The sequence below is a fragment of the Cottoperca gobio genome, chromosome 18 (assembly GCF_900634415.1).
Source record: "Cottoperca gobio chromosome 18, fCotGob3.1, whole genome shotgun sequence".
NCBI lineage: Eukaryota > Metazoa > Chordata > Actinopteri > Perciformes > Bovichtidae > Cottoperca > Cottoperca gobio.
In genome coordinates this window covers 14,030,112-14,055,982 of record NC_041372.1, presented here as the reverse complement: position 1 = coordinate 14,055,982, position 25,871 = coordinate 14,030,112, and the positions used below count along the sequence as shown (strand labels likewise).

Below are 25,871 nucleotides of genomic sequence, written 5' to 3'. Positions count from 1 at the left end.
GGAAGTCTTTGGGATAGAGTACGACTCCATCTGATGGTCCTGCTAACAGCCCGAAGATGAGTAAGAACACCTTAAAGACGCAAGAAATACACAAATAACGGAAGGTATGCAACGAAACACGGTGTTTTAAAACCCCGAAGAGAAACTCTGCCTATTTAAAGTCGCTGAACTTTGTGTTTGTCATCTGAAAACCGTCTTTAACGTTTATTTAAAACCGGGCCTTCCTGAAGACTTATGTTAGCACTTGCTAGCACGATCGTGCTAGACTAGTTTAGCCATGTTAGCCGTCTTTGGCTCGCGAACAGTCCGTGTTGGACGCTAAACACAACTGTTTAACAACATTTAGGAGGGGTTTCTCTTCTTGTGTTGTTTAACTTGGATCTAGACCGCCTGAACGTCAGTAGCGGTTGGGCTCCGGCTTGAGGCCTGCACTACGAAGCAGGATTTGGGGCTAGCGAGGTCCCGTCAGGGCTAACGCCGCTGGCTTCCAGCCCTACGACGGTGGTTCACTTCCTAGGTTCGATCACCATGGTAACTACGCACTCAGGTTCGCGAGGAAACGGCTCGTGTTAAAGCAGCGCGAGGTGACCAATCACAGCTCGGTGACCAATCACAGCTCGGTGGGCGGATAAGTTACACAAATACGAAGAAATCCTGTGACTGCGTGTTATTTAGCGACCTACAGGGAGCTACTCGGGGTTGAGTGCCTTGCTCAGGGGCACAGGGCAGCCCCTGGTATGGAACTCACAACCTTCCGGTGTGGTATTTGGAAGCCACGAGACCACCACCTCCCTTATATGTTATATACAGTCATAATCCAGGCTAAAGCAACACAGTTTAAACTGCCAAATGCAGGAAATATGTAAATGTTTAAAGGACCATTCTTATAATATCACTGCCCCATATAGCACGTGCATCTGACTATAATACATGTGTGTATTCTGCTAAATTAATATGTTGCTTAGATGTGTTATTATGGCGTGTATGATAATATGTTTAGTTTTTTTTTTTTCAGCTACCATTCCCGGTGGTGTGAAACGGATTTGGGAGTAAATATAAGTAAATATAAGGACATGGACCTCCGGGGTGCATACAGGTACCCGGGGTAACGCAAGGCAATGCATTCAGTCTGCGGGACAGTCAGCTCACGACTCCGACGGGTCACTTATCTGTGTAGTTATAATACATGTATATATATTATATATACCGTGTGTTAGAGCCGTGTGTTGCCGTGTGATACGTCAGAGTCGTGTGCTTACAGTCAGACTGTAGTGTAGGCCTATGTTGTGGGTGATTATTATATATTATATTATTTTTGATTTGCTCCCAAGTCTGTTTTACACCACCGGTGTTGCAGCTGAAAGAATAAGACTAAAGTCATATCATATGTCATAATTTCCCTAAGAGGATGAATAAAGTATATTCTATTCAAATACATTTTAATACAACACCTTCATTTATTGGAATACACAAATGTAATTATAGCGAGATCTACTTGTGCCTTAGTTGTGGCAGTGATATCATATATCTATTCATTTACACATTACCACAGTCTGAGATTGTTTACCAGCTGTCCTTCCTGCCTGCATTTAAACTGTGTTACTTTTAGCCTGGATTATGTGTTTAACTTCTTTGTATTTGTCTAATATTCTAGTTAGCTGTTCATTTGTAAAATATGCCGCTCTGCTGACTACACTTGTCCCTGTTTGTGATTGGTTATACACTGCAAACCCCGCCCCTTTTTATATGAAGGCGCTCATAGCCAGACTGAGAAACCCTGGGTTCACGCACCAAGTTGATAACCACCGTCGTAGGATGGCGTAGCAGGATGGCGGTTGTTTGGGTTAGAGAAGCCAGATGACACAAAGATATCCTGGGAATGTTGAACTCGCTTCATAGTACAGGCCTCTGATTTAACTCTTCGGTCAGTTAAGTCATTAACGTCTGTGTCTGCACACTATAAGTGTTGTAGGTTTCAGGTTCGACCTGAAAAAAGGTTACACTTAACTACCCAAACAAGTTTTTCTTCTTCCTGGTTAAATTCTGGAAGTTTTGACATGAAGTCATTAAGGACTATATATTTGAAGATGTGTGGTGTCTCTGTTCGTGTTCTTCCTTAATTTCACTTGCTATTTTGAGTGCATAAATGTGTTCAAACACTAGTATGGTAAAATGCAGTGTACTTTGATGGTGTACTCGTAGCATTCAAAAAGTTGAGTATGGGACGCTGAACACTTGTCACCAAGCCCCGAGGAAGTGCGCCAGGCTTTGAAGTTTTCATGGTGGACAAACTGGAATTACAACTTCCGTATCACGTGATGTCATGGGGCAAATAAACTTCCCAGTACGAACACTCGAATATCCCTTTTTTAAATCATTAGGTCCTAAAAGTTGTAGAATGTGCTAGTAGTCGAATCCATTCATGTGACTGAGACGAGACCGGCTGCGACGGAGCGGCTGGGAGGCGGGGTTTAAGGAAAACGCAATGTGCGCATGCTCTATGGGCCTCATCAATGCGGAAGAACGCTGAAAGATCTGGACACATTTTTACTCAAATGCCCAGCAATTTTGACTTCATGTGCCACTGAGCAACTTTCATAGGAATGAACGGGGGCCCGCCTCCAACGCTATATCCAGTTATTTTAATACATCCGTGCTTGTCACCCTCAATGGTTGCCATATTTGTAGCGGAAGCGACAAACATGGCGGCACTGGCGGCAAGTGATTAAACAAGCTGCCAGATATTTTGACGGTGTTTGTTTACTTGAAAGTTCATGTTTCTTTTGGGAACCAAAGAAAACTAAAACTGTTCCAATATGGCAACATTTTGGATTTGAAACCAAGTGAACCGGAGTCGTTGCACTCATTCACGGGTTTCCAAACTCATTATGTTCCTCTTGAGAGCAGCTGCTGAGTCAAATGCGACACCTTGTGGCAACATTTTAGAAAATCGTATTAGATGGTTACCGCTGCGTTTTGCTTGATCACATTGCGTTGTGTGTCCTGCATTTTCTTTGCTTTAGCCCTCTGCTTTAGCATCTTTGCTACGTCACCACCTACATCAAGGAGCGAGAACGTCAGTCTGGGCGATGCTTTAATCTAGGCCTGGCTACTTTTGATTAAGTGATTCTCAGCTGGCTACTGTCGGGGTTAGTTAAAATGAGGTGTCCACAAATAGTGCAACAATACAGAGCAAGATATCCTTGCTTTCGGTGTTTGCCATAGTTTTGAGTATTCTACTGGGCTGTCTGAGAGTTGCCGCTTTGTACCAGATGTGCCAGACTCTGATGTTGGATTTGTCACCTAAAAAAGATTATTCTCTTTGTTTGTCTTTCTGAATCAAAAAGCTTTGCAATAAATGTGTGTCTCTGTGTAATCAAATAAAGGTGGAGGTGCAGGAGTAGAAATCCCTAGAACGTTTTGGAATGGGGATTCAATCTGTATTCAATTTTGTTAAACTATCATCGTACTGGAAGTTCAATCGTAATTAGACATTCACTACCAGCATTCAGTGCAGTGTTTTCAGGCTCATCTAAATCTATCAGTATAATATCAGTATTTCCACTAGAAGTAAATTAGTTTGTCTGTTGTGGATATTTCCTGTTAACAGCTCTTTATCTATGCTTTGTTGCCTTTGCCTGATCTGTTCTTTTTTGTTAGTGAAGACCTGGAAGTGAACTAGACGATATGAATGTGTGTCCGACAGCACCAGAGTGGACACTTCAAGACGAGACCATCCAGATGAAGGATTTTACCCCATCCAAGAAGCTGAAATCCAGTCCCATTCAATAACCCCTTCCTTTTGTTTTTTAACTTTTCAGCTTTGCATTGCTATCGGAGCGTTGTCCCCCTTCTCCTGCTCCAGGGCCCTTAACGAGCCCCCTACTTGGAGGGCTCCCAGGGAGTGTGCTCCTGATTGGCCAGCAGGCTGCCTCCTTGCTGCTGGCTCAACTGAAAGCCCAGCTAGCACTGACGCAGATTAACAACGCTCTCACTGTTGGCAGCCGAGCGGTGACCTTGTCATCCAACTCCAACACACCTTCTCCCTACATACCCACAACACCCCCCTCCCCAACTGCTGCGGCCATCAATCTCCTTAACCTTCTGAAGATCGCAAACACCATGTCCCATCCCCTGTATAATCCCTATGCTCCTGGGAACCAAGGTTCCACCATGGGACCGTATGGACTCTCCAGTATACAGGCAGAGAGGGACCCTCGGAGGGCATCTTCTCACCTTGGACCTGGGTCCGGCTTCAGCTCTACTGGAGCTTCTTCTGCGACTCCTACCAACTCTGGGGGAATGATACCGTCGCTGCTACCGTCGATGCTACCGTCGCTGATGCCTCAAGCAATGGGCTTCAGGCCTGAACAGACTAGAGCCATAGATGAGAACATGGAGAGGTCCATAGACATGCATATTAGCAGAGCCAGAGAGGAGGTGAGGCTTCTTGGCAAACCAATGCATCAACCTATAGACCAGGGCACTCACTTTCCCAGCACTCAAAGGGATGAGTTTATTTCCTCAGGCAGAGGGATGGGCTCATACCCAATGTCCTCAACCTCTGCCCCTCTAGGACATAGACACTCGGGCGTTGAAAGTGGTAGTAGTTCCTTGGACTGGTCGTCTAACTACAAAAGGCCTGCTGCTGATGACTACTCTAAATTTTATTCATCATCTACTTCGTCTAACTATGCAGGCGGTGATAACGGTAGGTTTAATGCCTCCAGTGAAAGGGAACATGATATACCGTCGATTCCAGGGTTGGGTGATTTTGACTATCCAATGTCAGACCAATCTCCCAAGTACACCTCTGAATCAGCTTCCAACATCCTTGTGCACTTTGGACTTGAAAAAGAGGACTTAGAACATCTCATCTCCTACCCTGAAGACCAGATCACCCCTTCTAACCTGCCGTTCATCTTGCGGCAAATCCGCATTGAGAAGACCAAGAGAGGTACAACTGCAGCTCAGTCAAAACCCCAACCCCCCAGAACTGTGGACAGTAACAGTTTGAGTAGTTCTGGAGGGCCAAGAATGCGGCAAGAGGAAATGTCAGGGGCTGTTCACCAGCAAGGTAAAGTGATTGACTATGGACATACCGGCAAATATACTGGAGGGACTGGGGATGAGCTTGGAAGAAACGGTGGCAGTAGGTCTAACAGCGGTGGTAGTGGAAGTATGTTGCCAATGGACACTTACGATAGTAGCAAACTCAACAAAAATACAACAGAGGTGAAGAGCAGTGCCTTGGGTTCTTCACGTGACCAGACGACTTCTGTTTCCAGCCTCAGCTCTTCGTACAGTTCAATACTGAACTCTGTGGCGCCCCCAAGTAATGAGCAGACTAAACGATTGCAGACCCTACCAAACCAGACTTCCCAAACAATTCTCAGCTCTTTCTCTCTGCCGAAGAAAGACACAGACTTCAGAATTCTCAAGGCTGAAGCGCATAAACCAATTGCTTTGCAAGAACCACAGGCAGGTCGCCAGACGACGACAAAAACCCAACCACCCTCCACTCAGTACCATGGTATGCATCCCACCCGACCTGGCCTTGTGCTCATTGGCAGTAATAAAGCCGGTGGCACTAAGGATCACAGTATAACTCGAGGACCAGGGTCATCATTTGCTGAGCAGATGAAAAATCAGCAGTCGCAGCAGCTGCCAGTTCAGCAGATGCAGCATCAGCCGCAGCAGCCGGTAACCCAGATGGGGCAAGCAATGTGGCCTCCAGTTTTTTCTGCTGCAAAATCAGTCCCGCCTGCTTCTCACATCCCCAGCATCACTAGTGTCAGGCAACTTCCGGCTGGTCCTCGCCCCATCGTTCTTCCTCCAGATTTACTTCAGCCAATCCCAGGCCTGATGACCCTCAATCACCTGAGGCATCCACCTTCCATCCCGCAGCCGCCGGCAGTCTTCAAGAGTCTGCCAACTGCGGCCATGATGCATGACTATGCAGCCGCCTCGCCAAGAATCTTTCCACATACCTGTTGTCTGTGTAACAGAGTCTGTACCCTTATGAAGGTGAGTGGAAGTCTGCACTCTGTTCACATTCCCCTATGGAAGTTATGGGTTGTATACTTCAATATCCGAAATGTTTGTGTTTCTGATGTTAAAATACCAATTTAAATAGTTTTATGTTGAGGAGAGGGGCTGAAGGGTTGATACTTTGAAGCCTATTTGAAGGGATTTATGTACATTTAGGTTGAATAACTGTGAAATGCTTGTAAGGACACCACCACTACATATTATCTGTGTACCATTTTTGCCAAAACAAGGTTTGATTGCAAACTTTGGAAGAGATCATTTAACGTTATTTACTGATTTGGATGTACGCCATGTTGTAAATCCTTCATGGATGCCAGTCACCTCTAGATATTCATTGTTCTCTTTAATTCAAGGTTACATTGTCTGATATACATATGATGTGATTGTCTAGTCTAGACAGACGAGGGTCAAAGTCATTGGTATGTATTTTCAGATTTACAGTAACTTATCAATGTTGCATCATTTGATATAAAATGAGATGTGACCATCTTCTGAGACTGTGACGTAGAAGACACGACGAGGAAGAATCTGAAGAACTAGTGCATGATGGGAGATGGAAGATGCTGTTTCCCTTTGTGTCTTTGGACCTTTTCTGGCTATTGTCCCACGGTGTATATTCAGTTTGAATGTATAATTGTTATCTTTTATTCTTCCTATTGGACTTATCAGTAATGCATTGTGTAACGTATGCATTAATTTAACAGTAGGTATCATTTTATTTTTGCAAAGCTTCACAAAAAGCACTTGGGACACCACATTTTAAAAATGTTCTAATAAAAAAGAAGACGCACCAGCCTCCTCCTCGCCCCAGTTTCCACGTCTTCCTGCATACTTGAGGTGTGCTGAGCCATTCCTGATGGTGATCTGTGCCAGGAAACATTCTGACGCCACACGAGACCGAAGAACCAGACGTCACACCATGAAGAAGCCACGAAGAAGAAATCTTTATGTTGGTTGTTTGGTCCTAGTTCTCCTGTATTTGTTGTTTTTCATGATGAAGAATTGTTGTTATAAAGTTAGTAGGATTTAATGTCCTTAATCATTTTGTATGTTAATGTTTTCACATCTTTTTCTCACTGCTCTTCGTCATTTAAACACTTTACAACTTGTTCTTGACTGTCGGCTGATGTCTCTTGGGCTGAAGATTGTTCCTGTTATCGGATGACTGCCTCGACTGAAGATTTACAGAAACCCTTTTTATTTTTTTATTTACGTTTCTTTAGAATTTCTTTTTTTTAATCATCAAGACTTATCAACAAAAACTTCCACACGAGCGGAGAAATGGAATTGGAAATTTGAACTTTTGAGACTCAACAGACCAACAAAAAGGGACAAAGTTTGAAGATCGAAGGAACTGCGTGTTGTCTCTTTAATGTTCAATAAAAGATATGTGTTGTCAGACGATCACAACAATGACAGTTGAAATACTGAAGCTGATGAGCGTTGTGATGATAATGAGGCCTGTCTGAATGATGTGTGTTTGTTGTTCTGACTACTAGGATTGGATCTCCCACCAGAACACCAGCCTTCACCTTGAGAACTGCACATTCCTCCGAAAACGGTCGGTCTTTCTTCTTTCAACTTTTCCCTATAGAGATTTAATTTAAGAGTTATTTTTTGATATTCATGCATGAGGTGCATCCCATGTCTCTTAAATTGCATCCACCTTTCATAAATGTTATATTTCGAAGCAGAAAATAACATCAGTAAATGGGAACTAACACTTGCAATGAACTGTTTCTCCGCCATCCCGTTCAAATGTGCGGGATGTATGCATGGGATGCACCCATAATCTGGATCACCCGAATACAACTGCTTTATGAACTCACTGCAGAAACCTTTAGCTTCTGTTGTGTGTTCTGTTGTGTGGCCTCTTCGCTGTTATAATAACCCTAACCCTTTTTGAATTGTTTCTTTTCCACAGATTCCCAGCGTGGGATGGTGAGATAGCACTCAGGCCCAGGTAAGTTTAAAAAGCTGGGCAGACGCTGGGACTTTATGTCTTTTGCGTTGTGTTAATTTCATACATACATACATAAGTTCATGCATCAGTCTTATTGAGGTGGAGGTCTAGTGGTTATGGATCTGTGCTTCCAAATAGAGCGTTTTAATATTATTAAAACACACTAAGCAGCAACTGATAATCAGACATTTGGCCCGATTCGACTAATTCAGGGCTGAAATCCATCCGTCCAGTGTCTGCCAGGCTCTAGTGTTAAAATACGTTGCAACCTCACGCCGTTGTCAACCATTGCCCTGCTGATTTTGCAAAGTTTCCTTTCCTATTTGTCATCCATTGATCTCTTCAGTTCTGCAGGTAAAGATGACAAGGCCTCGCCTTCAACCTCTTCACACACTTCCCAGCATCGTCAGAAAGCCAGTTCCCGCTCGATCAGCCCCCGACGCCACCATGGCCCAGACAGTAGAAGGGAGAATCGCAGCAGTCCATCACATTCCCCACAGAGCTCCAGATTCAGTCGCAGGTCTGTAACACCATCATACCAGCAATAACATGTGAACAGAAGAGTTTCTCACCTCCAAATTGTGAAATGACCAAATGTGTTCTCATAAAACATTAATAAATCTGCATCAACATTTGAACCTCTTTGATGTGTCGGTCACCCCTTGAGAAATTAGACTTGCTGTGAAATGTTATTTTTAGATTACAATTCGATTTCATCTGCACTTTCTTCAGGTCCCGATCTCGTTCTTCATCCCCATGGTATGATCGCCCTACCTCCTCCCGCTTTCGATCACGTTCAAGGAGCAGTGAGAGACGATCGTCGCCGAGGAGAGACAAGAAATTGTCCTCACTAAGGACCAGAGATGACAGACGACCATCTTCAAGGAGGACCCATGAGAGGCTGTGGTTACCAAGGACGAGTAATCAAAGACGATTAGTCAAACGAAAGAAGTCGAGGAATGCAGAAAACCTGGCTAAGAAACTAATGGAAACACCAGGTTTGAGAAATTGCAAACATTTTAAAGACTTAAGACCATGTTTATAGACTTATTTTGTGTCAAGTGCCTTTAAAGCACACGTACTAGCAAACCTCACCAATACAACATTTTATTTCTCTTTATTTTAAATGTATGATATTCTTTTATGTTATGTATATGGAAAACTTTGCCATTTTGCTGCGTTCTGGACGAGTTGGAGACCTTTTGTTGTGTCTTAGGTAGGCCAGAGAAAAGTGCATTACAGTTGTCTGTTGTAGATCTTATAAGACATGGAAGAGAGTTTCAGCATCAGATTTTGATAATTATTTGGTGTATTTGGGTAATTTTACAAAGGAGGAAGAAAGCCGTATGTGTTATATACTTGGTGTGTGGTTCAAATGTAAGAAAGGGATCGAATACTATTCCTAAATTCACAACTGTGCGGATCTGAGAAATTGTGCAGCTATCAAGGTTAATGGAAAAATCTATAGAATAGTGAAGTGGATCTATCTGGACCAACAAGCAGCATTTGGTCTTGTTTGCAATCAAATACAGGAAGGTGTTGTGCATCCAGTGATCGCCAACAAGCTCATCTCTAATTTAACCAGGAATCATTGACTGTCACCAGCATAGCAATAATGCAATGTCTCAGGGGCAGCAAGTAAACACCAAACAAGAATGGGCCGAGTATTGATCCCTGTGGAACACCATATTTGACCTTAGACCTGGGAGACATTGTATTATTGTATGCAACACTTTGTGTTCAGCCCAATATGGCAAAAACGCAACAATTTTATCTGATGATCTTTTCGTCTTCGTCCCTCTAGCTGTCCAGTCTCTGTCGAAAGATTCTGACCTGGAGGCTGTGGTTAAAACTCTGGCTCCTGCCTTACTGGCCGAGCTAGCCAAGATGAAGTCCTCATCATCATCATCACACTCCTCGTCCGTAGGAGGAAATCCCTCCTCGTCTTCTACTGCCGTTACTGCAAAGAAGGAGTTCACTAAGAAGCCTTATAAAGCAAACCCCAACCTGCAGAAGTCTGTGGCAAGTTCTTCCTTACAGACTAAGTTTGGTGTTTGTATCTCATTACTTTAATGAAACCTTATCCACTTAACGCTTTGATCAAAGACATAATCAGAAAATGATACTTTGTTTGCTACATACAAAGAGAAAATGATGACATGACATTAGATTGGACACTTTTGACAAAGATGCATTTTCTCTTTCTAACCATTTTTAAAGGAACCAGTTTCAGTAGTCCACTGTCCAACACTATATTTGGTCTTATTTTGGTTTTCTCTCTCTTTTTGCTCAGTCTGGTAAATCGACGCCTCCGACGATGGTGAAACTAGAAGGGATTCAGAGTTATGTCTCTTACAACAATGTGATGGATGCTATGAGGCAATTTGGAAAAACCAAGACTATTGTACTGTATCGGTCTAAACGTGAGGTATGTATAGAGAGAGTTATGCGTTATTGCTACCCAAACCTACATTTTCTAACTGCAACATATAGTGCTAAGTTTTCACTTAGCAATCTACTTTTATCCAAAGTATCTCATTAAGGATAAAGTTAAGATAGTTGTGACTGTTGTACTTATGTAAGAATATGCTATTGTGTATGTGCACATCTAGGTAACGGTGTGTTTTGAAAAAGAGGAAGACGCAAATAAGTTAAAGAGCTTAAAGAGCTTTGAAGTCAAAGGAACGACAATCTCTGTTGTCAGCGAACAGGTATTACACTTCTGTCTCTCTGTACATTTGAACATTTATCTGCTGTAGTGTGGTCACACGGTCAATGATCAGATTACTCAAATCTCAATGTGTTTGTTTACAGAAGGATGTTGCTAAGGAACAAAAGAATCCTCCTAAGAAGTAAGATATGTTTCACACAGACGCACACAAAATATTAGTATAAATATTCAGTTGCTGCCTATATTGTGTGTAAAAGTCATCTCAGGAATTCAAGGATAATACTATAATATATGTCCATTTTCTCCTGCTTGACCCATGTAACTCTCTTTTGTTTATAGAAAACCTGCCGCATCCAGTGTCGACACACCTCAAACCCCTACCCTGCCTCGGCTTACAGCGCCTTTACCTTCTGGAGACAAAAAAGCTGCAACAGGCAAGCCTACCAATCAGAAAAGTGCAGCTAAAGGTTTAGTTAAAGGCGTAACGACTGGCACTAAAGCAAAGGTCTTGGTTTCCAAAACCAAAAACATCTCAACCAAGCCGATAACTAAAACGGTAAAAACAGCAAAGGCTCCTGTGAAGGGAGCTGTGAGAAAGACTTTGGTAAAGCAAAAACCGTCCTCAGGATCCAAGTCCACAGCTCCAGCAAAGCAGCCCGATGTAGAAAAGTCCAAGCCTAAAGAATCTGAAACTAATGTTGAAGAAGCTGTGCCGAAAGAAGTCGTTGAAGAAGCTACTGTGACAGTTCTTGAACCTAAGCATCAGGCAGAACTTGACAAACCCAATGACAAACCCAAACCCAATGACAAACCCAATGACAAACCCAATGACAAACCCAAACCCAATGACAAACCCAATGACAAACCCAAACCCAATGACAAACCCAATGACAAACCCAAACCCAATGACAAACCCAAACCCAATGACAAACCCAATGACAAACCCAAACCCAATGACAAACCCAAACCCAATGATAAACCCAATGACGCTGAAGATGCTGAACCAGCTGAACCAATGAAGATTGGAGAAATAGGAGTTGAATTGGAAGAGCCCATGGAAGTTGAAAGTTGTGCTAACGGCCAAGGAGCAAAACCAACAACTACAGAGACCGTACCAGAGAATCTACCACCAGACAGTACAATGGAGACCCGGCCAACAGAAACCTCTGTCAAAACTTTACCACAAATGTCAGAACCAGAGTCCACTGCACTGCAAGAACCGGGGTCCAAGACGGAGGCTTCACACATGCAACAGAAGGCTGCAGGAAGCCCAACTGAAGACGCTGTGGAGGCAAAGTCGCCAGAAGGAGGGGTGGAGACCAAAACAATGCAAAAAGGTATGTTGGAAACCTTTGGATGGATGGCGTTAAAGGTTCAATGTGTAATTCCGGGTCCATACAATATCTAATGTTTGTTATTCATCTTAATTGAATTGATCTTTTGAAGATTCTGTGACTGAAGTGAAGACACAAACGGTTGCAGCCAAGAAGGCCTCCAAAGGCAACGCCGTTTCCACGTTGACTATTGGGGAGATGATTGAAAAGCACCTGCAGCTTTGCCTAATATGTAAGAATTCCTAGAAAGTCTCTGCACGTGATCAGAATTTTACCATCTTTCTCTTTTTTTTGTTTTACATTTTGTTTTTCTCTCCTTCACAGCCCGCTTCAAGTTGAAAACCTGGAGCGGACCGCGGGTAGGTTTTCTCAAATCACTTAAGTACTGCAGTATTTACACATGTAGTTGTGGGCGTTATAGCGCGTTTGGTCAGCCGAGCTTCGCTGCTAACGATCCACGTGACTTTGTACAGCACTGGTCCAACAGCATCTACACTTTCTTACACTCAGAACTCTGAGAATGAATCGCATTACATTCGTGTGTTGCTCGTAAGACATTTAACAAAGAGTTTACAGAGGGTTTAAATGCTGTTGATAATTCTCTTAATCTTTTATTTATAAAGCGACCTAAACCATTACTTCCTCTTTCTTTATTTTCCCAGTTCATTTCACTTGGTCAGAGGCATTTGCTCATAACAAACCTGCCAAAGTATCACGATGGCTGCTACACAGAGAGCGACATTGCCAATCTGCTCAAACCATTTGGGTTTACAAATATCGATGACCACATCTATGTTGTTCCTCAGACCCGCATGGTAGGTACCGGGTTGGCGCCTATATGAGAAGGATGTAATTGAAATATGTGAAATGCTATTACATAAAATACATGTGTGTCTCTGGTTTTGCTCCCAGGCCTTCTTCTTGCTACCGACAGTGGAGGATGTGCTCAGAATAATGAACGTCTCCTTGGCCACGATCATTATTTTCAAAGGGTCTCAACTCTCCTTCCATGCCGTAGCAGACGGAATTTCAATGGTGCCGGTAAGCAACACTGTTTTTATTGACTGATCTTTTTTAGAGGTGTGGTCATATTTCCATTCTAAGATGCATCGCGATCATGGACGATTCGGCATCAACGCAGTGACAAAACATCATTGGGACTTTGGAAACAGTGTTTCCCCTTCCATTGCCTTGGGCCTCGTCCCCCTGCCTCCTGAAAGAAACGTATTTTTGTGGGAGTAGGGTTTGGTTACGACGGAAATTGCTGCGTTCCAACGTGAGGTCTGTGCTCTCCTGCGAGAGCTGCTGCAACGTCCGGCCACTCGGGAGGTCGGTCCAGTGACCCGTCCAACCCGCCCACCGCTGATTGCCCTGCAGAAGATGACCGCCACAGACGACGCAGAGGCCTATCTCAACATCTTCGAGGGCACAGCGGCGGCATGTGGGTAGCCGAAGGACCGGTGGGTGGTGCGATTGCTGCCCCTGCTCTCCGGGGAACACAGCATGCCAGCGTCCTCCCGACATGTCTACGACCAGCTGGGCAGCATGCCACGCCCCTTCTCCTACGCGCAGTAGGTCCTCGATGTGGCAAGGCGCTGGCTCCAGCCGGCTGTGCAAGTGGGCCAGCCCATCCCAGCCCCGAGGAGAATATTCCCAGCAACGACTACGGCTACTTCCCCCACACCACATAACTCCACACCCACCCACACAGCACTGCTCGTTGGTGCAGCCTCCATCCCCTACTAACCCTCCACCTTTTTTTTTTTTGTCTCTCCCAAGAGCCCAATCTATAGTCGTCGAGGAATGCGACTGGAATGTCAGGCGCAAGAGAAGGATTGCTGGTTGTGTGGGCAGTTCGGCCACTTCCAAAGTGAGGGTGTGGTCCAGGTTGCGGAGCTGCCAGAATCCAGTCCAGAATGGATCCAGCGTGCACCGGTATGTATACGGGGGGGGGGGTATCAACCAGTTTGTTCCGGGGTATTTCTAGATGCATCGAGGGTGAGAGTAAGGTGTGTTTCACGCAGGTGACACTTGCAATTTCTTAAGGAGTTGGGGCTGGAGTTAGTACTCGCCTTACGCACCCCCTAATTTTGGGAACAAATTAGGGGGTGAGACACAGCGGGCTGGAGAGGGTTTTGTCCCTGGAGATGGAGGGGGTCGACTGCCCCGTACTTTATATTAGCTGCAAGAGATGAATTATAGTACGATAGAAAAACGAGCGACTCGCCATACGGTGGGCGGTCGGCGCCCTGCGTCAGAGGCTGTCCTGGAGGAGGCGCTTCTTTTATCTTCATCTCACAAATGTATTCATTTATGTGCACATGCATTTTAACACTACCTATTCTAATGTTTCTGTTTTAGTTGCTGTTTTATAAGTCGCTGATGAACCTGATCCTATTTGTAAGTAATAAACACACACACACATAATTCCTGGTCATTCATAAAATGCTTTAAATGTTGTTGGTAAAAATAATTTATCTCCATTGGACTTTAAAATAGTTAGTGGAGTTACATGTACCGTATTTTCCGCACTATAGAGCGCACTGGATTATAAGGCGCACTGTCAATGAATGGTCTATTTTCGATCTGTTTTCATATATAAAGCGCACCGGACTATAAGGCGCATTAAGCGAAACAAAACAGTCAGATAAGTCAGTCAGTCAAACTTTATTAAACGTGTTCACAATAACTCAACATTGTTCAAACGTTAATGAGCGTATTCACAATAACTCCCAACCTTGTTCAGTTGTAACACGTAAAAAAAACAGTCTGATACCGCCAAATCAAACGTCGTCTTCTTGCTTCCTCCACTTCCGTACCATTGATTCATTAATGTTGAATTCTCTCTATTCCCATGTTCTAATACGTGACTGATAGCCTTGAGTTTGAAGTCCGCGTCGTAAGCGTGTCTCTTGACAGGTGCCATTTTGGGGTCCTTATACACACACACTGTAATATTATGGTGAAGCACAGTATGTATTACTCCGCGACGCTCCTGACTACGGTAGCCGTAATGCTGCAAGCGGTGCGTGTTATGCAAGTACAGCGCGTATCCCTATGCGTAGCTAGACAGTTAGCTAACATGCAAAAGTCCTCCAATAAAGATGCAAGGTTTGCTTTCTTGACTTTACTGTTCTTATTTTACTTCGTAAAAAGACAAATAGTTTCCAAGGCTCAAGCATCACAGACACAAACACAGTTTTTTAGCGTCTCTGCTCCACGTGTTGATCTCGCAGCTCCGTAAACAAAGATCCTCGCAAAGCAGAAGCGCTCACTCTGACACGCCCCCAGCAAACCAACAAACCAAGGAGTGCTCACTCTGAGTCAAAAAACATGTCCCAACTCTATAAACATAGAAATAGGCAGCACAGTGCGGCTTTGTAGTTTACAAAAGTCGTACTAAAACATTTTGACAGAGCGCCGTGTACCACACAAAATCGCTTCGAGATCAGTAAACACAACCAGAATTAATCCATATATAAAGCGCTCCGGATTATAAGGCGCACTGTCGCTTTTTGAGAAAATTAAAGGCTTTTAAGTGCGCCTTATAGTGCGGAAAATACGGTAAGTGTTTTTAAGATGCATTTAAAGTGAGAAAGATTCTAACTGTAACATTAATCTGTCTGAAACAATGCAGAGCGGTTGTGTGTGTGTCTCTGTGTCCTCTTGTTAACTTCTTGGTTTGGATGTGCACTTCCTGTTCTCGATGCAGCACGTGGCAGATTATGGATCGAGAATAGTCCTCATCAAGAATATTTCATGGAAGGAGGCCGGGGAGCTCAGAGAAAATATGAAACCAATCATATCTGTCAAGAACTACCTGCCGCTGCTCAACAAGGTATCAACCAACACATGCAAGGATTTTAGTTTCAAGTGGCTTCAAAAAATAATTCCAGTTTGCCTTACCTGTCGTGTGCGTGTGTTTTCCAGGTATTTATAGAATTTGAGTCCACTTGCGATACTGATCGCTTCGGACTCTGGTGCAGTAAGAGAGAAGCCTCCGGCCACAAAGTTCAGAGGCTGAGCAAACACCACGTTGCCCATCTGTCACTCTGTAAGTATAGAGAGATGCTCCCTGAAGTCTTTCTCTTATATGTGGTGTGTAACAGTGTTCTAATTAATAACATGTCTTGAGAAGTTTGGCAAGTTAACATTTTTGCTAAGTCTGGGCAGCCGGTGATTGCATCTGATAGACTTCATGATGGAGAGAATTACAAAAAATAGAATAAAATGACAAAATATTAACGATGGAGATTTGTTTTTTTGGTCTGTGCAGCTCAAAGAGATGGAGCTCAGGCAAACACCAGCAGTAGTGTTGCCGTGCAAAGTAACCCGCGCGATGATTTAGGACCATTTTGGGTCACGATGAGAATGCGTCCCTTCCTGTTCCCGACCGTGTCTCCTTTGTTCATCATCCCTGGTAAGAGACACTTTCCTGGGATCTGAATTAAAAGTAATAGTTTGATGCCGCCACACGGACTTAACTGACTCTGATGTTCACTTTTACCTCCAAGATTACCGGACAGTCAGATCACAGAGCGACATTGAGGTAAGAACATCAATAACTTAAGAGGCACATTTAAAAGATGCATATTTAATCAACATTTAGGTCAATGTAATGAGTATTTAAGGTAGAAGAACTGGACAGGAAGTGATCGACTCACCAACACGTGTATTAAGCTTTGGGCTTTGAACGTTGTGTTTTTCTAGAAGGCCAAAGTTCATGGCTTCGCGTTCTCCACGATCATGTTGACCGGTTTGCCAGAAGGTGTCTACCAGCATGAGGACGTGGCCAATTTGGTCTCCCGGTATTTCCCCAAACAGAACCTTGAGTCCCTCAACTACAACGTGGCGGTCCTACCGGTGCAGAAGAGGGTAAGGAGTACACCAGTACGTATGGTAACCATTACCGTACATTGGGCATACATGTGCTGATGGGGTCATAACAGTCGTGGGCGGAGACGAACCTTCATTCACATTTCCTCTAGTTATAATATGCAAAACATTTGAATGTAAACCTGGCGAGTTACAGGGACAAGCATCGCATGCAACTCTGTTATTTAACTGGTGCTTTGTTCCTTTCCTCTCGTCACCTCCAGGCCTTTGTGTTTTTCGCTGATTGGACTTCGTGCAGCGATTTTGCTGGAGATCAACTCTTAAATCCAGTTTTTGTCAAAGGCTTCAAGCTCAGTGTTCACTTCGTCTTACAAGACATGCGTCCCCAACCCAGTGAGGTAAGGACACTAAAGTGCCCTCTGGGTGTCAGGATGGAAGTAGACAGAATCTATCTGAGCCCTCAACATGGTGACGGCCGAGCTAACTGTGCTAACATGCTAACAGAGCGTGAGATATCATCCCATCTGTAACAATGTGACTGTTTTTGCAGGAGATGATGTACACAACTCTGATGAAGCTGAGCGACGCTGTAAGTCTCTAATCACGTGTCAAGTGAAAGCAGCTTTTCATCTTTGGACCTCTGGTCCTTAACGCCAAACACTTGTTGTTCTTCAGGAAGTTAAAGAGACGAAGCTTCTGGAGGAGCGGCTGCTGTGTGTGGACATTTCTGAGGTGTCTCTGGACATCATCTGGGTCGTCATAGAAATGGTGGCGTCCATTGCAACCTTTGTCAACTTCCTGCCACTCGCCAACAGGGTACAAAACACACTTTATTTTCACATTTAAGTGTTGACAGAAGAGGGTGGTTGTGATTGTCTAGTGGTACGCCTTCCAAACAAAACACTAGAAGGTCGGGAGTTCAATACCAGGCAGCCACCATTGTACCCCTGAGCAAGGCACTTAACCCTGAGCTGCTCCAGGGAGACTGTCCCTGTACTTAGTTCAATGTAAGTCGCTCTGGATAAGAGCGTCTGCTGAATGACCTGTAATGTAAAGAGCCATGTCATGTTTCAGTCAGCTCCAGTTTTACGGGGCTGATAAACTTGTCATTTTGCTAGAATATACTAAAACTTGACACACAATAGATTCTTATGGCTCTCTCTGTTGCCTTTCTTCATCTCTCCCTCCTCTCTGTCTTTCCTCTCTTTGTCGTTCTGCCTCAGATATACGTTGAGATGTCTGACTCCAGCGCTGTCACCAAAGTGGTGAAGAAACACATCACTTTCAAACCGGACTCTTCTAACAAGAGCAACGCTTGGTAAGCATTTAGAACTTAGGAGGGTGAACTGGGGTTTATTAAGTTCACACTACTCAACTTCCTGTGTTATCGGGAAGCTTAGAGTCGCCACACACACTACAGCATCTTTCACCAGGAGGACTCCTGTAGTGTGAACGAGGCATTTGTTTCCACACAGTCTTTGTAAAAGCAGGCTGCCTCTGTATGTGTGTTCATCTGTATTTCTTTCTTTCTCTCTCTAGGAGTAAAGTTCTACGTGCTGAGTCGTGAGTATATCACTTCATACTTGTTCTTGTTCAGGTTAAGAAAGAGACTCAACAGCTGCAATGTTTAGTCCACATTTTACAGTGAGAACAACGCTGCTGTCGTTTACGACTAACTTTCCTTTTTATTTGCAATTTTAGTTTGAAGAGCATAAAACAGCGTCTACGAGATTCAAGTAAGACCACAACAAACTTTGACCCGAACGCCGTCATTGTCATAGACGAGCCTCCAGCTGTGAAATGTCAAACACAGCCCCCTCCTTCGGAACCGTCCACCGTTACTGAGCCCATCACAGCAGGACCAAGTGACGTAGCCATGAAGGAGGACGGGGAGAAACCTGAGATCGTCACGGACTCAACTGTTGTTCCCGAGGCAAATGAAGATGTAGAGAAAGTGGAAGTAAAGATGGAAGAGGGGTCTGATGTGACGTCTGCGGTGACGTCTGATGTGACGTCTGCTGCGACGTCTGATGCGACGTCTGATGTCACATCTGCTGCGACGTCTGATGCGACGTCTGATGCGAAGTCTGGTGCGAAGTCTGGTGCGAAGTCTGGTGCGAAGTCTGATGCGACGTCTGACGTCACGTCTGATGCGAAGTCTGGTGCGAAGTCTGATGCGAAGTCTGACGTCACGTCTGGTGCGAAGTCTGGTGCGAAGTCTGACGTCACGTCTGATGCGAAGTCTGGTGCGAAGTCTGGTGCGAAGTCTGACGTCACGTCTGATGCGAAGTCTGGTGCGAAGTCTGGTGCGAAGTCTGACGTCACGTCTGATGCGAAGTCTGATGCGAAGTCTGGTGCGAAGTCTGGTGCGAAGTCTGACGTCACGTCTGATGCGAAGTCTGGTGCGAAGTCTGGTGCGAAGTCTGACGTCACGTCTGATGCAAAGTCTGGTGCGAAGTCTGGTGCGAAGTCTGCTGTCAGCAGTGGAACCACAGGCCCGGCTGCTTCCAGTCCTGCCCCGTCAGCTGCAGCGCTCAAGCCTGAAGGAACCTCTGCAGAACTTCCTCCGATTAACGCAGATGATTTCCAGGCCATCACGGCAGCGGTCCGCAATCATAGACTCACCCGTGTGAGCAGTAGCCGGATGGGGAGGAAGCAGGTGAGACCCGGCTTTAAATCTGTAATAAAGTATTTTTTCTGTCAAAAGCTTTACATTTCTAAATAAATCTGTGATAAATCATAATCAACATTAGTGGGAAAAAAACATTTCAACAAAATGACCAGAGATTTTAAATGTTCTCTGACATTTTGAAAAGAGGGTTATACTTGTGCACGTCCATGCCGTTACTCCGCCGTAACTCTGCCTAATGTCTTCACACGTCACTAATCTGATGTGAAAAAGCTAAATGTTCTCTTAGAGCTTCAATAAAAGCAACACAACCTCTGGAACTGCATCGTCTAAAGACGCACCACAAAGAGAGGTGAACAAAGCAGCACAGGGGACGAGATATGATTTGTCTATGACCGCTGTCCCGAGTCCTTTTCACCAGTCCTTGTTAATTAAACAATCGTATGCGATACATGACTGGTTAAAAATGTAATTTATTGAGTTTATTTATCTTGATTTATGACCTCCCTGATTGATTCCTTCTTTGTTCTCCCTCCAGTTTCATCTTGATTTCACAGATGACGCTCTTCCTTCAGACGCCTATATTTTTGATGACCAAAATATAAACATGAAGGACTTTGTCACCGTTGATGAAGTTGGTGGTGATGACCGGAAATACACGCGCACCCACCCTCGTAGATCCTCTTCATCGAAACACTCCAGAGGGGAGAGGTTTAGGGCAGACGGCAGACGGACCTCAAAGAGCTCTTCGAAAGCCCCTTCCTCATCCACCTCATCCAATTCAACTAAAGGCTCAAGCTCTTCTAGCTTTGCGTCACCAAAAAAGCCCAAGGACTCATCTGAGTCCACCAAATCCCCAGCCTCTGCCCACGTCAGTAAGGCCTCCTCCTCTTCTTCTTCACTGTCTGCTGCAAGGCCTTCTTCCTCTGGTCAGAAAACACAACAGAACAAGACAAAATCTCCAGCCAAAGCATCAAGTACGGCATCCTCCGCTGCTAGTACCCGCTCATCCTCCGCTGCACGTGAAACAGAAAAGAAAACATCAGCAGCAACTGTGGAGGCGTCGATGGAGCGTCCTTCAGAGTCTCTTAAAGACGAAGTGAAAGCCACTGAGAGGACAGTGGCAAAGTCTGACCACAAAGTGTCAGCAGAGGGCATTGCTGCAAAAACTGTTGAGTCGGAGACAAAACTAGAAGCATCATCAGAGATGCATCCACCTCGACAGGGACACGGCTTAGAGTTGAGCCAAGCACAGAGTCTGGACAATGATTCTAATGTCGACTACACTCAAAGACCAGAAGAAAAGCAAAGAGGAAGGGAAAGAAGACAAACCTACAACGGTGGAGGAGGACGGCGGGGAAAAATACCAAATCCTTGATTCAGTTGAGCAGATGGATGGTGCGGACCAAGACGGCGGCTCTGAAGGCCAGCTGACTCGACCTGAGGGACACCAGACTTTGCACAAGGAAAGCTTTCAGGCTGTAGACAGTGCCCACCGACAGGGGTCAAATGAAATGGAAATGGACAATTCTTTCCAATTGTTAGACAGTGTTACCGAAGACCAAGCAGCTACAGGTCAAGAGGACAGTCCCCTGGTCCAAGAGGACAGTCCCCTGGTCCAAGAGGACAGTTCCACAGTAAAGCAACTGTCTGAGAAAGATTCAATCTCAGCAGGTGACACATCTGCTAAAGATTCAGCAGGTAAAGATCAAGAGGCAAATGTAGATCATTTCCAAGTGTTAGATGCAGGTAGTAAACAAGCTTCAATAGGAGATGAGATAAAGAGAAAAAAGGACGAACACAAAGGTGAAATGTTATCAACAGAATCCTGCAAAGCCTCCGAAGATGTGGAAAATCCTGGAAGCCAAATCCCAAAAGAAAAGACTCCACAAGACGCCGACAGCAAAGATACTTTAAAAGATGCTCCTGAAACAGAAACCTTTGAGATATTAGATTCCGTTGAGGATCAGACTACAACAGAAGATGACAGCCAACACCTTGAAACTCCCAGTGGCCCGTTATCTAAAGAAGAAGTTGGGCCCATGGAGGACGAGGACGACGTATATGAGGTCATTGATTCTGTGGATGATCAGCCAACGACAGACACTGACGACACGGGGAAAAGAAACATGAGACTGGAGGCGACTTCTAGAAAAGATGATAGACCATCAAAGAAGAGTGGCCCCGCAACCAGAGCGTCCAAGTGTCAGGAGAAGGAGAAATCTCCAAAGAACAGGGCGGTTAAAAAACACGAGACACGGACAAACATGGACAGGACTGCAGTTTCTAAAAAAGACAAAGAGGTCACACAGGAGATCGTGTATGAGATAGTAGATTCTGTTGAAGACGAACCGGCGCAATATATCGGCGCCACAGAAGTGTCTGGTAGAAGGAGGAGTGCAAGAGGAAGGAAAGAGGATAAAATGATAGTGGATCTCACAGAAGAAAAACCAGAGGAGGCTACATACAAGATTTTAGACTCTGTAGACGACGAAACGGCCAATGATGAACCGACCATCACAAGATCTACCCGAGGAAAGAGGGAAAGAACAACGAAGAAAGAAGACACACCAACAAGAAGGAGACACACTCCTGCCAGAGAGTCCCAGGAACGAAGCAGGGACAAGACCCCAAAGAAAGAAGAGAAAGAACCTCCGAAGGAGCTCGCACCATCAAAGAAGAGTGACGTTGTCAGCGAGGTAAGTGAGGAAGAAGCCACCTATGAAGTCCTTGACTCTGTGGAGGATGAGGTTGTTAAAGACGATCGTCCCGCTACGAGAAGAAAAGTAAAAAGGGGAAGACCAAAAAAAGATGTTAAAACAACAAAAAAAGCCATCGTAACATTAAAGAAGGGCGACGAAGATGCATCCGAAAAGGTGGCTGATGAAGAAGAGGCGACATATCAGATTCTTGATTCTGTGGAGGACTGAGACGGTTGACGATCCCAAACCCACAGGACCGTCAACAAACAATGACCAGCAAACAAAGAGAAGTGCATCTCTCGCCGGATCACCCAAAGATGAAGAGGAGGAGGACGAGCCTATGTATCAGATCGTAGATTCTCTGGAAGATGAACAAGCTCAAGAGGAGCTGCGGGCCTCAGAGGCGTCCGAGATAGGGAGGAAGGGAAAAGAGGAAACTCCTGCAAAAGAAGAGGCATCAGCTGGAAAAGAAGACACACCAACATGTGGAAGCACAGTTGTGGAAACATCTGAGAAGGTGGAGGAGCCTCTGTATCAGATAGTTGATGAGTCGCATGATGATCCGTCTGCTGCAGAAGGATCTGCAGCTCCACCCGAAACAGACCTCAAGAAGGAGGACAAGTCAACTAAACCCCAGAGCCATACCGTCATACTTAAAAAGAAGAAACAAAAATCGTCTGAGAAAGACGAAGCAACGAGCACTCTGGTGAACCTGGACGAAGTGAGCGAGGAGGAGGAGGATTACCCCGATGACGCGGCCGAGGAGGAAGAACTGAGGAGGCGACAAGCTGCCGCAAAGGAGAAGCACGAAGTGAGGAGGACCAGGGAGAAGGACGAGAGGAGAACCAGGGAGAGAGACGAGAGAGAGCGAAGGAGCCGGAGCGGCAGCAGCAAAGGAGGAGAGACGAGGAGGGAGAAGGAGCGGGAGAAAGAGGAGACGCTGGATGTGGACTCCAAGGAGCTGCTGACTCTGGATGAAGTGGGAGCCGATGACGCTGAAGAGGAAAGAGCGCTGGAGAGCCGAGAGCGGGCTGAAGAGATCACGGGGGGAGAGCTGCAGGCACTCGTCACATTGGACGAGTTCGTAGAAGAAGAGGAAGATGAGAAGCAAAGCACGCTGAAGACCCGCCCCCCCAGCCAGGAGGACGAATCAGTGGACTTCTTAAACTCAGAGGTAAAGATCAAGATTCAAACACATGTGGGTTTAACTTTCTGACATGGGGAAACAAACCGCAGCTCAGCTGCAGAGGCTAAAGGTGTCTCCCGTCTGTTTTTAGACTTTGGTGACTTTAGATGAAGCTGGTGATGATGAGGAAGCGAAGCCAGACGAAGAGGAAGCTGAGAAAACCTCAAGATCCGCCAAACGCAAACACGGTGATCACACAGGTGTGTGTTGTTCACAATGGATGATAAAGTGCATTTAACTGAGTGATTTCTAAATCTAAGTTGATTCAATGTTATCAGACAAACATTCAAATGTCCGAGGGGGTTAATACTTTTTCTTTTTTTGTCCCGTTTTAGAGGAAATTGTGAACTTTGTGACGGTGGACGAGGTGGGAGAGGACGGAGAGGAGGCGGTGAAGACCAAGACGAAAGGACAAGCCAAGAAGAAAACCAGACTGACTCCTGGTAACACAAACACGTCTGACTGCTCTGCTCACTCGTTTAGTTTCCCTCTGGTCTGCTCAACATAATCATTGTCTCGTTCCACAGTGAGAAAATCCACCAGAGGCAAAAAGTTGACCGCAAAAGACGAGAGAGAAGAAGAAAGGGAACCAGCTGACACTGCTGTGCTGCCTCTAACTTCAGCCGACGCCTCCTCGTCACTGGACAAAGGTCCGTCTACGCTGTCAAGTGACGGCAAGCCGGAGGTCCATAAGCCGGAGGTCCATAAGCCGGAGGTCCATAAGCCGGAGGTCCATAAGCCGGAGGTCCATAAGCCGGAGGTCCATAAGCCGGAGGTCCAGAAGCCGGAGGTCCAGAAGCCGGAGGTCCAGAAGCCGGAGGTCCAGAAGCCGGAGGTCCAGAAACCGGAGGTCCAAGCCGACAGCGGTGCTGCCTCTGCTGGGCAGGAGCTGCAGCCGCTGGAGGGATGTGTGGAGGAAGGAGAGGAGGAGAAGGAAACACGGAGCAGGGCGGACATTAAAGGTACAAAGAGCTGAGACAAGGATCAACTAAACTGCAAATGAAGATTATTTCCATTATTCATTAATTAAGTCTATGAAATGTCAGAAAATAGCGAAAAATTAATCTTCAAATGGTCTTAAAACGTGATGATGAAGCGATTTATGAATTCCTGATCATCAACTAAGACTTCCCACGTAATGTTTGTGGCTCTACGTACCCTGCAGTGCGCATAAAGAAGATGAGTTATAAGTTCCTTCTTCTCTTCAGTTGGGAGTAAACAGCGGAGGGAGGGTGTCGGACCGGAGGCGAAGCGATCTCGTTCTCAGTCTCCTAGTGTCGATGCCGACGTCAAACTGCCGCCATTCAAACCCAACAACCCCCTGGGTGAGACACACGCACACCAACACACTCCCCCTTTGATTAGTTTCGTCACACTTTGCTCCGGTTTTCACTTCCACCGTCTCCCTCTCCAGGTCAGGAGTTCGTGGTCCCCAAGTCTGGTTATTTCTGTAATCTGTGCTGCGTTTTCTACGCGAGCGAGAGCAACGCCAGGGATCTGCACTGCAGCAGCCAGAGACACTACAGCAGCCTGCAGGTACACACACACACACACACACAGGACACACACTGAAACACACACTTGGCCTCGCATCGTTTGAGTTCTCCCTGTTTTCTTTCTTCAGGAACATTACCAGAAGCTTCAACAGAAACCAAGTTCCTCACAAAGTCAAGGATCCGTTTCTGATTGATCTTCAACTTCTTCGAAAAATGTGAAACTGTGTAGCTTTACAAACCACTGCAGAGGAATAATAATATTAAGCCATGTTGGCAATAACTAATTGCTGTAAATTCTACATCCACCATAATACTCGATAAATATCTGAACATCGTCCCAACGATGCAGAACAAACACAGAGAGCAGAGCTTCATCTTAAAGTCAGTGAACGTTACATATTTGGAGGTTTGGCACTTTTAAAAGGTGTTACTACTCATCCATAAATAATGAATACAATATTTACAGTTTAAACATAATTCATTAGCATTTTATTTTCTAGTTTGTGCTAAATGTGTTGGCTGGTGATCATCTTCACTCTGCTCTCATTTATGTAATAAAGCTATAATGTGCTAATATTTGTAAAGCAGGAGGAGCTGATACAGTGGGAGCTTAGTCACTTGTTTTTAAAACTGTATAAATAAAGTTTTGAATTGAATCTTGCACATGAAGTGTAATAAGGTTAGATAAGTGTTAACATCCACTTTCATTTAATCAGCCATGCAAGGGAACAGTCCCAACACTGTTGGAGGATTCAGTAAAGAACTAAACTCCAGTTTTTAACTGTTAGACACACACGAGCAATGTTTCTTATTGTTTTCTAATTTGAGAGGTACATTTTCTTGTGAATTTAAGTAACTGTCCAAGTCAATACTAATTATAGAGAATATGTTATGTGATGTGTTTGTTTTCCTTTGAAGAAATGTATATGAAATGACACCAAATCCCAGTTTCTGCACATGTAAAATGTCATTTCTATTGAATAATTAAAATGTTTTCCCCTCA

General features: G+C 44.9%; 1 protein-coding gene across 1 annotated transcript; it reads left to right on the top strand.

The window, feature by feature from the left end:
• Window positions 1-25,871, top strand: LOC115023530 (uncharacterized). Its single transcript, XM_029454571.1, is given in 37 exon segments — window positions 1-104; window positions 3,822-6,027; window positions 7,551-7,612; window positions 7,976-8,014; window positions 8,361-8,534; window positions 8,747-9,012; window positions 9,819-10,036; window positions 10,308-10,442; window positions 10,627-10,725; window positions 10,829-10,866; window positions 11,025-12,022; window positions 12,132-12,251; window positions 12,344-12,378; window positions 12,682-12,834; window positions 12,932-13,060; window positions 13,799-13,954; window positions 14,381-14,419; window positions 15,732-15,857; window positions 15,950-16,073; window positions 16,296-16,439; window positions 16,534-16,568; window positions 16,730-16,894; window positions 17,119-17,253; window positions 17,406-17,444; window positions 17,531-17,671; window positions 18,079-18,173; window positions 18,395-18,418; window positions 18,557-19,514; window positions 20,023-20,766; window positions 20,768-22,411; window positions 22,413-23,360; window positions 23,464-23,572; window positions 23,708-23,815; window positions 23,900-24,334; window positions 24,581-24,697; window positions 24,787-24,908; window positions 24,997-25,871. Coding segments are annotated over 36 exon segments (10,845 nt in total). The 5' UTR covers window positions 1-104; window positions 3,822-4,122; the 3' UTR covers window positions 25,063-25,871.